The sequence below is a fragment of the Elephas maximus genome, chromosome 4, assembly GCF_024166365.1.
Source record: "Elephas maximus indicus isolate mEleMax1 chromosome 4, mEleMax1 primary haplotype, whole genome shotgun sequence".
Taxonomy (NCBI): Eukaryota; Metazoa; Chordata; class Mammalia; order Proboscidea; family Elephantidae; genus Elephas; species Elephas maximus.
The window spans coordinates 62,778,353-62,795,828 of NC_064822.1; the positions used below are offsets into that span (position 1 = coordinate 62,778,353).

At 46.6% G+C, this 17,476-nt stretch overlaps 1 protein-coding gene across 3 annotated transcripts in view; it reads right to left on the reverse strand.

The window, feature by feature from the left end:
* The window catches only part of VWF (von Willebrand factor), a 173,654-nt gene that overhangs the window by 59,182 nt on the left and 96,996 nt on the right, over positions 1-17,476 (reverse strand). For 2 of the 3 annotated variants that reach the window (XM_049882256.1, XM_049882254.1), the window contains exons 23-32: positions 13,707-13,847; positions 13,413-13,526; positions 11,603-11,759; positions 10,614-10,772; positions 9,571-9,706; positions 5,190-6,568; positions 3,338-3,454; positions 3,102-3,242; positions 2,661-2,804; positions 55-228 (exon numbers count right to left, since the gene is read on the reverse strand). In XM_049882256.1, coding sequence (XP_049738213.1) covers positions 55-228; positions 2,661-2,804; positions 3,102-3,242; positions 3,338-3,454; positions 5,190-6,568; positions 9,571-9,706; positions 10,614-10,772; positions 11,603-11,759; positions 13,413-13,526; positions 13,707-13,847 — 2,662 coding nt within the window. The remainder of the gene's footprint in view (positions 1-54; positions 229-2,660; positions 2,805-3,101; positions 3,243-3,337; positions 3,455-5,189; positions 6,569-9,570; positions 9,707-10,613; positions 10,773-11,602; positions 11,760-13,412; positions 13,527-13,706; positions 13,848-17,476) is intronic. The other variant, XM_049882255.1, reaches the window with a different exon arrangement.

Sequence of the window (17,476 nt, forward strand, 5' to 3'; positions counted from 1 at the left end):
CTGGCTCTCTAGAATGGATTTTGGTGGGGGAAGAGGAATAAATAATGATCTTACAAGTCTCACCAGAGCATAGCTTGCGGAGGAAGGACTGGTCCAGCGTGACCATGGTGGGGAGGTCTTCGATCCGCTGGAGTTTCACCACATTGGAGCTTGCACCTGGTCCAGCCAAGGTCCTCAGCTGGGATACATCATACCTATCCCCAATTCCAATAGGGAACACTGTCACTCCTAGAAGCAGCAGAGGAACAAGAAAGGGTCTGTGTCAACATGCTTTTGTCAGGTGCGCTCAAATCAGACTGGCCTGAAGCTACATCTAGCATCTGTATAGAGGCTCCTGTATTACAGACTGGCCCCACAGACCATTGTGTTCTATTCACACAAGCCTCTGAGGGAGATGTTCAATCATTCCACAAATATTAACAAGCACCTACTATGTGTCGGGTACTATTTTAAGTAATGGGGACATAGCAGTGAACCAAGCAGATAAAGTCATCATGGATCTTACACTGGGGAGAGACAGACAATAAACACACAAATATGTAAATATATAGTATTTCAGGTGTGGATAAGTGCTATGGAAAAAACAAAGCAGGGTAAGGAGAATGAGGAGTGCCTAGGAGTAGATGTTACTGTTTCATATAAGGTGGTTAGGGAAGAGCTCAGTGAAAAGGTGACATTGAAGCAGAGACCTGAAGTAAAGATGGAAGATATCTAAGAGGGTATTGGGTGGAAGAACATTCCAAGCAGAGAGAGCAGAAGTGCAGAGGCACAGAACAGAAGCATGCTTGCATACTCCAGGACGCCTGGAGCAAAGTGAACAGGAAAGGGTACAGGGCTCTGTCCATGCAAAATGTGTAGGCCACAGTAAGGACCCAGCATGTCCTCTGAATGAAACAGAAAGCCAGCTGGGAGCAAAGGAGTGACACGAGCTGGCTTCAATTTTTTAAGGGATCACCACAACGTCTATGTTGAGAAAGACCTGCAGGAGGCAAGGGTGGAAACGGGTTCCAGTTAGAAAGCTATTACAACAATCTAGGTGAGAAATGATGGGGGCTTGGAGTGGGGAGTCAGTGGTGCTGTACTGGGAAGTAGTGTGATCCTCAATGTATTTTGAAGATGGGGCTATAGTTTGTTGATGAATTGCACGTGTGGTATAAGGAAAAAGGGAGTCAAGGTTTTCAACCAGAGCAACCAGAAGGATGGAATTTCCATTTTCTCAGATGGGGAAGACTGTCAGAGGAGGAGAAGTGGTGGTGAGAGTTAGGAGTTCAGTTTCTGAACTGTGAGTTTATGCCTATGAGAACATCTAGGTAGAGTCGAGGGGAGAGGCCTAGGTTGGAGATAAGGATTTCGAAGTCATTGACGTATAAATGTAGTTAGACCTGTGACACTGAATGAGATCACCAAGGGAGTGCAGGTAAGGGGAGAAGAAAAGATGTCACAGGGCTGAGTTCAGAGTATGCATGCTTCCATTTGCATTGAGAAACTGAGGCTTTGAACGGTTAAATGACTTGCCCAAGCTCACATCTGTTCCCTCTAGACTGTAATTGCTTCCTTTCCTGATAAAAGTCTTTCTCTGGATTCTTGATGCTACCGGAGAATCGTCTCCATCCTAAAATTCCTCGATTCCATTTTCTAGAAAGTTCTAGGTGTTTGCAATTTGCTCAAGGTTACAACTGGTTTTCTGCAGCAACTTTCCAGCTTTTGTAAAGCTCAACTTGTGTCATCTAAATATATATTGCTGATCTTTCAGTGTCCTCTTTCCTAAAATAATACATTTCAAAATCTTGTCAATTCATTCATTCATTCAGCAAACATTACATGAGCACCTATTTTTGCATCATGCACAAATGATACAAAAATAAGCAAGATTTTGCCCTTCCCTTCAAAGAACTCCAAGTTTGTGCAAGAGAGAGATATGTAACAAATAAAAGCAATCCAATGTGATTTACACATTTTGAGTAGTTGAGACGTGGTACAGACAAGGCAGTGAATAATTCTCTCAGGAACACGGTCAGGAAGATTTCACAGAAGAGCAGAGTTTTCAAAGAACAGTCTTCCAGGTGGTCACGAAGGGACTTAACATCACTCCCTCACCAGCCCTCCCTCAGCACTACGCCACCTGTTCTGGCTCACATTCTGTTGATACTCTCAGCACAAGTTCTTGTGGGGCACAAGGCTGGAACATGTCTGCATCCTTCCTACAGTGTGTCCTTGTCTCTTGTCCATCCATCTTAAAGGATACCATTAGGCTGGTGTTGGTAAAGGCCTCTGAATATATGAAGGTCCCTGACCATTCTCAGGACCCCACAATGAATCACTCTGGCCTCAGACATGGCATTTTGGTGAGACCAAAATTAATAGGATACCACTTTAAAACTGAAAAGTTTAGAGGTATGACCCACCCCTAAGCATGACGGGCAAATGCAGAGGAATGGAAGGTTGCCACCTAAAGCATGCAGGCAGATGACGGATAAACACATTTATTGCTGTCTGGTTTCCGAATAGCACAATGATTGGACGGTTTTGTGCTGTTTGAAACCAGGCCATACGTGACTACTGAGCACTTAAAGTCACCCGGGGTATCGGAAACCAAGCCTTGTCTGCTTCCAATCCTCTAGCACTCTGGGAGAGTTTCTAATGGTACACTGGACACTCACGGCTCGACCTGGCGGCATCAGCTGCTGCATCCACTGAATCCATGGAGACGTCCATCACTAGGATGACCACTGCCTTGGAGGCTCCTGGCCTGGCGCCATGGGCTTCTGAAGTTACATATCGCACAGCAAAGCCCAAAGCATCCCCTGGGAATAGAGAACAGACCACCCCAAGTCAGTACTGTGACAAAAGGGGTTTCTAAGCCAGCTGGCATCTTGTCTCCCAGTGAATCTTTATGTCATTCCAAAGCTAGATTCAGAAACTCAGAGAAACATACAATTTAGATCTGCAAGACACCTGGGGGAGTTATCAGCCCCTCACTTCACAGTACAGGAAAACAAGGCCCAAAGAGCAAAGTGACTAGCTGAGGTCACTCAATCACTTATATCGAGAATTAGGACCAGAAGATAAGTTTCTGGGTCTGGTCTGTGGCCCCACATTACCAATTTGGCTGGGGCCACCCTCCTGCTGCATGAGGTCCACGAGGCTCAGTAAGTTGGCATGCTCCTGAGCCACATTCCATGGCACATCAATGGTGGTGATGCTCCCATACTGAAGCACTGACACCTGAGTGTGATGCGGCCCTGAGAAGAAAGAGAAAAGAGGAATCACACTTTGAATCAGGTGGAACCCCAAAAGGATCCTTTTCCTAACCTGTCTTTTTAGGCACATCACTCACCTATATTGGCTTTGGAGATGAAAGCCTTGGCGAAGCTTTTCATTTCCTCAAAGTAAGAAGCTGGAAGACTGGAGGAACCATCCAGGAGAAGAACCACATCCAGGGGCTGGCTGCAGTCTGCAAAGGGGACCGGGGAGGTCGGCACACAGGTGCCAGCTGGGAAAAGAAGACTCAGCCACCAGGCCCACAGCAGCAAGACACCCACATCAATGGGCTCTGCAGGGCACTGTCTACCACGTGGCACCATGAGGGAAGGTGTCTCCATTAGTCCTGTGCGATGGCAACATGGGCCAGGAGAAGGCAAAGAGAGCCCAGGAGTACGCCAGGTTTAGAGACACTGGGAAGACTCCAACACTACCCAAAGTTACTTTAAAATTCCACAGAGGAAATCAGGAGTCATCAGCTCCCTCGGTAACAGGGGACTGCAACTCTTCTAGAATTGAGTGAAATATTGGAGTGGTAAAACAGGAAGATGGCCTAAGGAAATTAAAGAGCAGCACATCCCTGGAAAATGAGCTCATGAGTTCTCAGGTCTTATGTGGTAGGTTAGAGTACTATTACCAGTTACCAGTTTCCACTGAGTTGATTCCAACTTATGGCAACCCCATGTGTGTCAGAAGAACTATGCTCCACAGAGTTTTCAATGGCTGATTTTTCAGAAGTAGATCCCCGGGCCTTTCTTCCGAGGCACCTCTAGCGAACTTGAACTGCCAACCTTTTGGTTAGCAGCCGAGCACATTAACCTTTGCACCACCCAGACATTATAAGGTATTCTAATGATATATGCCCAGTGCTCATTGTAATGTTTGGGGGCAAAGCCATGATCATAGAAGGAAACACACTGTAGTCTAAATACCCATCCTGAGATTTGATAAGATAATGTCTTTACTGTTATCCTCAACAGAAAAATCACGAGAAATTAAATAAATCTGTGGCTCTGATAAAAAAAAAAAAAAAAAGGAAGCACTGACAACAAATGTGAGGATCAAGAGATGCTAAAAGAAAGCTAGCTATTCTGGCTATTCTGGCATGGCCCCAAACATACCAAATAAAGACATGCAAGAACTAGGAATTGATTAGATAGCTGTATTGATTCAGAAGGCAAGAATTATAGTAGTGGTAGAAAGTTTTTTTGTTTCTTTCTTGTTGTTGTTGTTGTTGTTTCTTTTAGCATTTGTTATATGCTAGGCACTGTTCTAAGCATTTTATAAGTAGGTACTATTACTACCCCCTTTTTACAGATGAGGAGACTGATGTCCACAGAGGTTAAGTACTTGCCACAAATCACACAGCTAGTGAGTATTAGACAGGAGATTCAAACTCAGGCAGTCTGGCTGCAGAGTCTGAGGACTTACCCTGCTACCTGTCACCTGACTTCCCTGACATGTATATCTTTAGGGCTTTGCTCCAAATAATGTCACCTACTTAGAATAATTTCATCCACCCAGTGTGGCCAAAAGGGAGCTGATAGTTACCAAATTTAATCAGGGTTGCCTCTGAGGCAGGGAGTGGGACTGAGTGAGGATGAAGCTTTGTGATAAAGTTAGATTTACACTTTATACCCCATAAACTTGGTATTGTTTAAATTTCAACAGTAACCATGAATTACCTTCGAATTTAAAAGCACACGCAATAAGAAAAGATCCTACCCCAAAAAGCATCACAAATCTATCTCCTTGCCTGGGAGATGAGGAAACACAGGCAGCTGAAGGCAGGGATTGGACCAAGGACACAGAGCAAGGAAGCCAGGATTAGAGCCCAAAAACCTCACCTCAATGGATGATGCAGCCCCATGGCCATGCTCCTGCCCTCCCGAAGCCCTCACACCTAGACACAAAGGCACCGGCATTACCTGGGGCTGGGGAGAGGGTGGGGATCCTCAGCCCATCCCCAGAGCAGCATATCTGCAGCACCAGGTCTGGAGCCTCTCGGGGGAGGGTCTCAAAGTCCTGGATGAGAATAGGGGCATTGGGCCAGCTGATCCTCTCCAGCTCCTGCACGTTGGCATGTGGGCCCACTCCGATGGGCACCACCTGGATGTCTCCGGGCAGCCGCTTGATCTCATCAGAGGCAGGGCTTCCTGTGACCATGTAGACCAGGTTAGGTGCCTGCTCTCGGTCCCCCTGGCTGGTAGAGAAGCTGTGCTCTGAGACGTACTGTAGGGCCAGCCCAGTGTTGGTCCTGTTGCCACCCTGGTAGCGGATCTCCCGCACGTGCTGCAGGATGTCCTGCTTGGACTGCACCTTGCTGAAGGGGTACTCCACCGTGACCATGTATGAGTACTGCAGCACGGTGACGTGGACGCTGTCCTGGCCCACATCCATCCGCCGGATCACCTCCTCCGTGAACTCCTTGCTCCAGTTGAAGTTGGCTTCGCCAACCTTGTCTGACCCTTCCAGGAGAAACACCACATTCAGGGGCTTAGGGCTCCTTGTGGGCCCCACGGAAGAAACTCCTAAGAGGTCGGGGCCCACTGTGACTTTTGCCACATGGGGGTGCTGAGTTGGGGCTTGCGCTTCAGGGGCCAGGTCACAGAGGTAGTTGATAATCTCATCCCTTCGCTGCTCCAGCTCGTCCACGCTGCTAAGCACAAAGGCTTTGTTCTCAGGGGCCTGCTTCTCGATAAGGCGGACCTGCTTGAGGCTGGCATGAGGTCCAATGCCCACCGGGATCACAATAACCTTCTTCTTCTTCAGGCCCTGCACATATCGGGCCAAGTTCCGGGCCATCCGTGGGGGCTCTTCACTGGCTGTCAGGAGCAGGGCAATACGGGAGGCTTCTGGGCGATCGGCCTTGCCAAAGATTTGGAACAACGTGTACTTCAAGACCTCAGTGGTGGAGGCCACCTGGCTGCCTGCGTACTTCACCTGACCAGCGATGCGCCGCAGCTCTGAAGGCTGCTTCCTGTCCCTGAGGTCGATGTAGGAGTGCGAGCCATCGTGGTACTCCACCACGGCCACACGGATCCGCTTCTGGGAGATGTGCAGCCGCTCCATCATGTCCACCACAAAGACCTTTAGCACATCAAACTCAGCCTCCGACAGCTTGGAGGAGCCGTCCAGCAGGAAGGCCAGGTCCAGCAGTTTACTGCAGTAGAGGTCATGCAGGGGCGGCTCTGAGATGTCCTCCACATACGGCGTGGTGACGCTGACTGGGGCTACTGTTGAGGGCGGCACAAGCTCTCCCGGCCTCTGACAGGCTTCACAGGTCAGGTTAACACCATCACAGTGACTGCAGCACAGGGGAGAAACAAAATGGTTCAGGAAGAACCTATGAGTATGTCTCAGCCCAATTCAAGCTGTCATAGTTAATTATATGTATCAACTTGGCTAGGCTATGGTTCCCAGCTGTTTGGCAAAACACTAGTCTAGTTGATGTTCCATAATGTAATCTAATGTAAATTATAACGTAATTACTTTCCATAATGTAATCTAATGTAATGTAATCAATCAATACATTGAAAAGGGAGCTTCCCTGGGGTATGTTCTGCGTCCAGACTATAAATAAATATCTTGGTAGAACTTTACTCTGCACTCCTTGCCACCTGGCCTACAGATCTTGGGATGAAAGCATGCAGGAATCCCCAGCCTGTCACCTAACCCACAGATTTTGGACTTGCCAGTCCCTACAATCATATGAGCCAACTAATCTGTGTGTGTGTGTGTGTGCGCGTGCGCGCGCACGCACATATGCTTTATACATATCTCACTGATTCTGTTTCTCTAGAGAACCCTAAGACAAGAACCACTGAACATAGAACTGTCCGCCTGGTCCACCTGAATCTCAGTTTCTATGGAACATTCCCCACCCATGTGAGACATGTTTTGTTTTTTAAGAGGGGTCCCCTCCTCCTGCAGGTATGGTCCACTCCACCTCTTCCAAACACACAGACCTCCTAAGTCCTTGCCCCTGACTACCGCTTTATCCTCATCTCCCACTCTGCCTGACACTCCCCCATGCCAGCCTACATGCAGCTCGGAAAGTTTGTCACACCGCTCCAGGGCTCCACACCTTTGCCCATGCTGTTCCTACTCCCAGGGATGCACTCCACACCCTCCTTGTCTTCTGCAAATTCCACCTTCTATAGGTGAGACATCATTTTTTAACACGTCTCCAAAGAGCACCACCCTCTCTGAAGCAGAGGCTCCCCTTGATTCTAGAAGCCTAAGCTTCAACCCATTCTTGGTGGTAGAAAAACTTTTTTTGCTTCTAGGCTATGTGCTGAAACCCACACAGATATTGAAACATTTCTTTTCAACCTAAGGCTCTAGCAACATCAATATTTAATTATAATCCAAACCTTACTGCAAGTATCTCTAAGGACAAGTATTGCTACAAAAAGTTGACACTAACCTGGACTCTTAAATGTTCTACTGAAAGTAAGTGCTTTGTAACACTTATTATAACAGGATTTTACCTATATGAATTTTGAACCGTGTTTAACACGTTGAGCCTTAAGGAAGAGAGGAAAAACAGGAGTAAAAAAGTTCTGGAAAGATGGATACAGGCCCAAACTCCCCGGTTTATCTAGCAGGATAAAGTACTTGGGAGTAGTCTACAGGGTCTCCAAGGTGTTAGACATAGGAAAAGAGAATAGCTCATTCATTCATTGTCCCAATGGACATGTAGGAAGCACCTATTATGTGCCAGGTACTGGCTAGGGCCTATACCCAGCCACAAGGACATGTGACAAACCCATAGCAGAGCAGTTGCCCCACACACAAATTCCTACACCACCAGGCCAACTTTTCAGGCCCTTCTGGTCACATCACCCTTTCATCAATGTCCTGGAAAGTGGCAGGGTTTTTCAGACCACCAAAAACCAAAAGACCAAACCACTTGCCATCAAGTTGATTCTGGTTTACCATATGTTACAGAGAAGAACTTCACTGCATAACGTTTTCAAGGCTTGTTACCTTTCAAAAGCAGATGGCCAGGCCTGTCTTCCAAGGTACCTCTGGGTAGGTTTGAACCTCCAACCTTTCAGTTAGTAGTCAAGTGTTTAACTGTTTGCGCCACCCAAGGATGCCTGTGCCTGACCACAAGTGAAATCAATTTACCCTGAGGTGGAGACCAGGCAGGCTAGGACCTTCTCCCTCAGCCTTTGAGGCCACTTGCCCTCAGCACTCCCAGAAGAGTAGATAAGGCATCTGTGCCCTGAGCCCTGAGAAGCTTGACCTGTGGCTTGACTTCCAGGCAATGTCCCTAGCCTTCTCTGGAGCAATTGTCCACACCTTGTTTGAAGTCACAGTGTGTTCCCTGGTGGCTGCCCCTCCTCATGTGCCAGTGGAGGAAGGAAGGGAGAAGGCTCGAAGCTCTCAGGCCCTATGGCTCAGACTCCCAAGCCACCATTGGACTCACCCCTCCTTTCTTCCTTGTAGTCTCCATTTCACCATAAGGGAGGTGGGCAGTTAACTCCTCCTTCCTCATGGCCCACACAATTCATTGCTTTAATCCTTGGCTAACAGTGCATGAGTGACATACTCTCTAGTTTCCTGTGTCTGCTAGAACACTCACCCCAGGCAGTGTTTGCTCTTGTTTGTACAGATGGCTGCGGCAGGATCTGACTCTGGCAGCTGTGGCCGCAGCCCCCTCCCCAGTGAATTTAAGTTCTCAAGTTTAAGTTCCCATAAGGCTTGATCAGTGTCAGGGAGTGGTGTTAAATATATCAGCATTTTAATAAATGTTCCCTACTTACACACAAAACTTCAGAAAGCTTAGAGCTCACCCGAGGACTCCTGCTCACCTCCTCAGAGGCCACTTTCCCAGGGGCAACCCTCTCCAGGGACAGCCTACAGTCACAGGCAAGAGTGTTTTCCTCCACTTACGAAAGTTATGTCCTGTGACCTTGGCTGTGGTCCCCAAGGTGTCTACATTATACTGAGGGGAAAGGGGTTCCATCTCGCTTTCCTCTCCAGCACATCTATCTCCAGTAAAAAAGAAATCTGACTTGCGTAGACACCTGTCCTTGGACCAAACATGACCTCTGGGGACAATAAGAAACCAGGCCCTGCCTTCAGCAAGAAAGGTATATGTAAAAGCCTTTTGAGAAATATATCTGGGGGAAGAGGTCTAGCCTGTCTTTAAAGAAAGAGAAGCAAACTCTACAAACTGAATTAAAAAATTCAATCTCTCAACTTATAGCTAGTTTTATCCAAAATCTAAGTCTCTGAGCAGGTGCCAGAGAACATGGTAAACCTCATCACTTCAAACAAACAGGGAGTCTGTTTTACCAGATCTGGCAGTGCTTAGGGTCACTGCGGTTCAAGGTGACTTTCTTTCCCGAGGGTAAGCGCCGGCCCGCCACCTCACACATGGGGCAGTCTTCAAGGTTGACGCAGGTCTCTAAAAGCTCATCCAGGATCTTCCCTGCACAACAAACTCTCGTCAAGAGACAAAACTCCCACCCTGCCCACAAGGAGGATCCTCTTTTACCTAAAGGGGCCTGTCCCATAAGCCAGCTCAGGGTTTACTCCTGCCTCCCTCAATGGTCACTTCAGCACCTAGGGATGATCCCCTTCTTTCTTTGTGCCTGGATATACCCCTCTGTAAAATTGGAGAGGGTGTACTGCTTCACCCTACCTCACCTCCCCCAAGCCTAGGATAAATGAAATCTTATCTGTAAGGGTCTTTTTGCTCCACAGAAAAATATATTCAGTAACTCTAGATCTGTGCTGTGCAATACAAATGTAGCTATTTAAATTTAAATAAAGTAAAACTAAATAAAATCAAAAATTAATTCCTCAGTCACCTGAGTCACCTTTCAACAGAATATTTCCATCATTGCATCAGAAAATGCTGCTCTAGATGATAAACGCATAAACCAATACCCAGTTGCCATCAAGTGAATTTTGACTCATGGCAGCCCCACTTGTGTCAGAGTAGAACTGTGCTCCATAGGGTTTTCAATGGCTGATTTTTCAGAAGTAGATCATCAGGCCTTTCTTCCAAGGTGCCTCTGAGTGTATTCGAACCTCCAACCTTTCAGTTAGCAGTTGAGTACTTAATCATTTGAGCCACTCAGGGACTCCAAACCCATAAAGAGTCATACGAAATAATTTTATAGGTGCTCAGCTTGACAAAAATCATAGCTGGACTGACTTTGATGAAAGGGTTCATGAAACAGAACCTAGGGCTGTAGGGCTGGGGACAGGATACCACCGGGTAAAGGCTGAGAAGAGGCAGGACAGGTAAACACCTTTCCTAACAACATACTCCCTCCCTCCAGCCTGAGCCCCTACCCAGGAACTGAGTACCTATGTCGCTAAACCCTTACCTGGAGGGCAGTGTGCATGGCAGCCCTCCACACACTGCACAGGGCATGCCAGTGGCTCGGGGTGCTGGCAAGTGATGGGGCAGGCAGGAGCGCAGCTGTTATAGCGCCACTCACACTCATACCCATTTTCCCGCAGATTCCTCTCCTCGCAGCTTTGGGCTGTCAAGACAGAAGAAACAGGCCATGACTATTCAAGCGCCAGGCAGTCCTGTGCAACCCAAGAAGCCAGGACTGCACAGAAGGCCCAGAATAGGCGGATGTGAGACTGATGGTGGTGATGGCTTTGGGGGAGGTGATGATCACATCTGAGAACTAAAGGGAATAGGACTTTTCTGGCACTGAGAGTCACCAATATTAGAGACTTCTGGATTTCTAAACCACTTAAACCAGGAGCTAAGTGGCCCTGAGTTGGTTTTCCATGCCAAAAAAAACCCATTGTGGTAGAGTTAATTCTGACTCAGAGTGACCCTACAGGACAGAGTAGAACTGTCCCATAGAGTTTCCAAGGAGCGCCTGGTGGATTTGAACTACCAACCTTTTGGTTAGCAGTTGTAGCTCTTAACCATTACACGACCAGGGTTTTTTATAGGCATGTAAAAAAGATTAGCTGTTTGCACCTGTGGAAGGAAGGTTCTACATAAATGTATGAGCTGATCAGTCATATTGATAAATATGATGGTGACTAATTAAAGATGTATATTGATGTCCTTCTTCTCTTCGGCAGGGTTCTCTCTTCCAGAATTTCTCTGGAAGAAAAGTCGCCACATATTAACATTTTGAATCCCTGACCCTTCTTTCCCCATAATACTAACTCCTTGCACACATCAATCTCTTTAAGCTCTCTTCACCCCTTGGTCATCCATCACCATACTAGGACTCTACCTTTTCTCCCATGATGGTGTCCTCCTGTACCCTACAAGTCTTCAAGTCTAATACATGTGGGGTGAGGGGAGGGGCACCTGAGGGTCATGAAGAACGTAAGGACTCACGGCACAGTGTGGCCGTCCTCCAGGTCACCACCTTGCCATGCTGGGCACACACGTGGGCATAGGCAGCAATGGTGTCGCAGAAGCAGGTACAGTCCCCAATGGACTCACAGGAGCAGGTATCGTAAATGCAGGCATCCAGGTATGGCTCAGGGTCCACCTGCAAAGGGACCCACAGGGTAGCCTAGGCCTGGAGCTGGGGACTTAGGAACTCTGGCTCTTGGTCTGGGTAAGAATGTTCTGGTGGTCAGAGCAACGGAAAGGCGGCTCCAGTGTAGAGGGAGAAATGTAGTTCAATGGTCCCAAAGAGAGAAAAGGCAGGATTCCTAGGTTCTAATCTGGATTCCAGCAAGAAACCTTGGATAAAGCAGTGTTGCCAGGCTTTCATAGAATATGAGGTGCCTGAGAAGTGTTCAAAGGAACATTTCTGTCTATCTGTCTGCCTACCAGTCATCTATCCCTCCTCCTAATCCACCTCCAACCTCATGGGTGTTTGAGTGTTTTCCACAGACACACAAACTGGTCACTCTCTTTCCTTGCTTCAACTCAGCAAAGAGAATGAGAAAATACATCAAGTCCCATTAAGGTTGGCTCACTGAGGTGCTATGGGGCTAGAATGCTGGATATGTGACAGCACTGGGGACTCCTGGACCCTGGACCCTTGGAGGGGTAGCCTACCTGCCATCTATGTACAATTACAATAATCAACTGTCACTTTCCCTGGCTCCCAAAACATACTACTGCACACACCAGCCTTTTTTAGGGAAGTTCTGTTAGAAATGAATTCAGAAATTAAGTGGCGTCACTGTTTCAAAAGGTTCCAACAGTCCTGATTTCCCTGGTTCCTCTCACTGTCTTCCCTCTTCCAGTTTAGATGTCCAGTGTTTCCACCAAGTCAGGGAATCCTAAGTATCCTTTGGAGTTTTCAGGGACTAACAATCATTGGATAGATATAAAGAGAGCTAGATACATGTATTCAACCAGTCACTCCCATGGTGGCCAAGCTACACAGCAGCATATGTACATGACTGTGTATATGTGTGTACACATGTACATATATAAACACACATATCCACACACACACACGTATGTGGGTATATGTGTGTATGTATACGGATATATACAGAAAGAGAGAGTACTGTATTCAACTTTGTATCGGGAACTCCTTACCACCATTTGAGACAAAGACACAAAAAGGAGTCAAAAATGAAAACTCAAGGTAAGGTCAGAAAAGAGTTTCTGTGGAAGAATTGAGGACTGAAGGGTTTTGTGAGAGGAAGTGCTTAGGTCTGGAAAAATAAAGGGGTGCTGGGAAAAGAAAATCCCTGGCTCAAGTTTGAGACAAGGTAATTCAATGGACGAACAAGTCCAAAAGAGAAGTGCTGGCAGATGCCAAGAAAAGCTGTACACTGCATAGAAGGAAATGTTTTTTCAGTCATTGCTCTCCTCAGAAATTGTCCATTACCCTTTTTGTTTCCCAGGCTGAAGCCAAGAAAGGGACTAAAGAGTTGCCTGTTGTTGCATACCCCGCAGTCGATTTTGACTCATAGTGACTCCATGTGACAGAGTAGGACTGCCCATAGGGTTTTCTTGGCTATTATCTTTACAGGAGCAGATCGCTAGGTCTTTCGCCCACAGAGCTGGTGGGTGGGTTTGAACCGCCAACCTTTCAGTTAGCAGCCAAGCACTTAACCGTTGCGCCACCAGGGCTCCTTAAAAAGGTACAGGTTATTTCAAAGACCTTCATTTTAGGAGCTCGAGCTCTGAGTGCCCTTAGCACTAGGATGTCTCCAGTTACCCTCAAGGCCCTTACCAGGTTGTTGCAGTCCTGGAAAAGGTCACCGGTCAGGATCCTGCACGAAGAATCCACCATCGTCTGCTTCATGATATCATTGTGGCAAGTGGCAAGGGAGGAGTCCAGTGGCACCTGAGGGAGGAGGGCAGGAGAAAACAAATAGACCAGCCAACAGTCAGACAGTCAGAGTGGGTGTGCTCGAGCCACAAGGATCCAGAGATCCTCTTCCCCGGTCCCACCAGCAGTTCATCCCCCCACACCCCAGGGAGGAAGCAGGCATCTCAGGCTCAGTCCACACAGACCCAAACATACTTTCCTGGTGTCAGCACACTGTGGGTTCACTTTCCAGGAATTTCCAAAGTCCACAGGGTCTTCTTCCACTTGGAGGTTGCTGCTGGTGAAGTCATTGTTCTGGATGCCATCAAAATTCCCACACAGACCACACACTTGTTCCTGGATAGGCAAGTAGAAAGGATGAGCACTATAAACCTCAGGGGCACACTCTCTGAAGAGGAAGGAGGAAGTTCCAGGCAGCAAAGGCAGCAGGGGTCATCTGAGGAAGAGGGGGATGGATAGGGGGTATGGATGGAGACCCAGAGGGGGAACAAGGGTGATCAGCAGACCCTTGCCCTGGCCAAGGCCTTTCCTGGGCTTCCTCACTGGCCCCATTTTAAAGTTAAGGAAACCAAGGTGATTCACAAGGAGACCATCACATAGCAACGCTCACATAGTGAACCAAGGGCAGAAGTGGAAATAAGGCAGCCTTGGCCCTGGAACCCTCAGTTTGAACTTTCCCCTTCCCCAATAAGAGTATGAGCAGAGAGAGATGGTGGTTCAACATTACATCAGTGAGAGCACAAAGATCCAAGAAGGGAATATTACAGGCCAGTCCCTGGAGAATGACATCACGCTTGGTAAAGTAGCAGGTCAGCGAAAAAGAGGAAGACCCTTAGCGAGATGGATTGACACAGTGGCTGCAACAATGGGCTCAAACATAACTATGATTGTGAGGATGGCGCAAGGCCAGGCAGTGCTTCGTTCTGTTGTACATAGGGTCGCTGTGAATCAGAACTGACTCAATGGCACCTAATAACACAAACAAAAGCTTTACCATGGACACATGAGCCCCCTTACCTGGAGAACTGCAGCCTGGCCAGAGCAGACTGGCTGCTCTATAAGAAATGCCACTGAGGAAGGTATAATACCTTATTCAACTCCATGTTCACCTATCACCATGTGCAGTACATAATACATCCTCAACAAGTAGTTACTGAATAAATGAAAGCCATCAAATAAAAACTACTACTACAGAAGGAACTGAACTTGTTTGGCCTGGAAAAGATGATCTACTCTCACAACATAGTCAGAACCCTCTCTTGGGACAAAGATATGTGATTTATTCTATTTTATGTCAATAAGCAGAATTTGGCTTGGTACAATGAATGTAAATTGCTGGGAAACATGTAGGAAGAATGTTTTCACAGTTGGACAATAGGCCAAAGATCATTACATAGCCTAACAGCCTCCTCCCGGTGGTATGGTCCTTGCCCTCATTTCCTACCATTCACCCTGAGTCTCTCCCCTCCAGCCACACTGGCGTCGTTGCTCAAACACTCCAAGCATCTTTCCATCTTAGAGCCTTTGCATGTGCCAGTCCACCTGCACACATGTCTCTTCCTCCAGATATTGACATGGTTCACTCCATTCGCTCCCTGAAGACTCTGCTTATATGTCACCTCATCAGACCATCCTATCCAAAATAATATCCCCGCTAAAATATCATCTCAACAAGGGTTGTGGTAGGCAGAATAATGGCCCCCAAAGATGTTCACATCCTAATCCCCTCAATCTGTGAATATGTTACTTTACACGGTGTTATGGCTTGAATTGCGTCCCCCAAAAATACATGTTGTAAATCTTAACTCCTATATCTGTGGTCAGAAGAGGACGTGGAACCAGGAATATCATTGCTGATGTCAGATGGATCCTGGCTGAAAGCAGAGAATACCAGAAGAATGTTTACCTGTGTTTTATTGATTATGCAAAGGCATTCAACTGTGTGGATCATAACAAACTATGGATAACACTGTGAAGAATGGGAATTCCAGAACACTTAATTGTGCTCTTGAGGAACCTTTACATAGATCAAAAGGCAGTTGTTCAAACAGAACAAGGGGACACTGATTGGTTTAAAGTCAGGAAAGGTGTGCGTCAGGGTTACATTCTTTCACCATACCTATCTAATCCATATGCTGAACAAATAATCCAAGAAGCTGGACTATATGAAGAAGAACAAGGCATCAGGATTGGAGGAAGACTCATTAACAACCTGCATTATGCAGATGACACAACCTTGCTTGCTGAAAGTAAAGAGGACTTGAAGCACTTACTAACGAAGATCAAAGACCACAGCCTTCAGTATGGATTACACTTCAACATAAAGAAAACAAAAATCCTCACAACTGGACCAATGAAAAACATCATGATAAATGGAGAAAAGGTTGAAGTTGTCAAGAATTTCATTTTACTTGGATCCACAATCAACAGCCATGGAAGCAGCAGTCAAGAAATCAAAAGATGCATTGCATTGGGCAAATCTGCTGCAAAGGACCTCTTCAAAGTGTTGAAGAACAAAGATGTCACCCTGAAGACTAAGATGCGCCTGACCCAGGCCATGGTATTTTCAATCACATCATATGCATGTGAAAGCTGGACAATGAATAAAGAAGACCGAAGAAGAGTTGACGCCTTTGAATTGTGGTGTTGGCGAAGAATATTGAATATACCACGGACTGCCAAAAGAACAAACAAATCTGTCTTGGAAGAAGTGCGGCCAGAATGCTCCTTAGAGGCAAGGATGGGGAGACTGCGTCTTACATACTTTGGACATGTTGTCAGGAGGGACCAGTGCCTGGAGAAGGACATCATGCTTGGCAGAGTACAGGGTCAGCGGAAAAGAGGAAGACCCTCAACAAAGTGGATTGACTCAGTGGCTGCAACAATGAGCTCAAGTATAACAACGATTGTAAGGATGGCGCAGGACCGGGCAGTGTTTTGTTCTGTTGTGCATAGGGTCGCTATGAGTCGGAACCGACTCGATGGCACCTAACAACAACAACAACAACATATCTGTGGTTATAATCACATTTGGGAATGGGTTTTCTTTTCTATGTTAATGAGACAGTATTAGTGTAGGGTATGTCTTAAGTCCATCTCTTTTGAGACATAAAAGGAGCGGATTAAGAAGCAAGCAGAGATGGGGAAGAGAGAGCCAAGCTACTTGAAGATTGCCCAGGAGCAGAAGTTCAAAGAGACAAGGACCTTCCTCCAGAGCCCAGAGAGAGAGAGAAAGCCATCCCCTAGAGCCAGCATCCTAAATTCGGACTTCTAGCCTCATAACCTGTGAGAAAATAAATTTCTGTTTGTTAAAACCACCCATTTGTGATATTCCTGTTATAGCAGCACTAGGTAACTAAGACACATGACAAAAGGGACTTTGCAAATATGATTCAACTAAGTATCTTGAGATGGGGAGATTATCCTGGATTATCCAGGTAAACCCAATGTAATCACCGGGTCCTCATAAAAGAGAGGCAGGAGGGTCAGAGTGAGAAAAAGCAATGTGACAAATGGAAGCAGAGAGTGATAGACAGATTTTAAGATGGAGGATGGGGCCACAAGCTAAAGAATGCAGGTGGCCTATAAAATCTAGAAACAGCAAGGAAACAGGTTCTCCTCTAGCACCTTCAGAAGGAATGCAGTTCTGCTGACCAATTTTAGGCTTCTGTCCTCCAGAACTGTAAGATAATAAATTTATGTTGTTTTAAGCTACTAAGTTTGTGGTAATTTGTTACAACAGCAGTAAGAAAATAATACAAACGTTAAAAAAAAGAGTCTGGTGTTTTCCCTGCTGTTTCCACAGTGCCTAGAACAGTGTCTGCAGCATCTGACACATAATTAAAAAAAAAAGAAACAAACAGCTGCCATCGAGTTGACTCTGGCTCACGGCAACCCCATGTGTATCAGAGTCGAACTGTGCTCCCTGGAGTTTTCAATGGCTGATTTTTTGGAAGTAGATCACC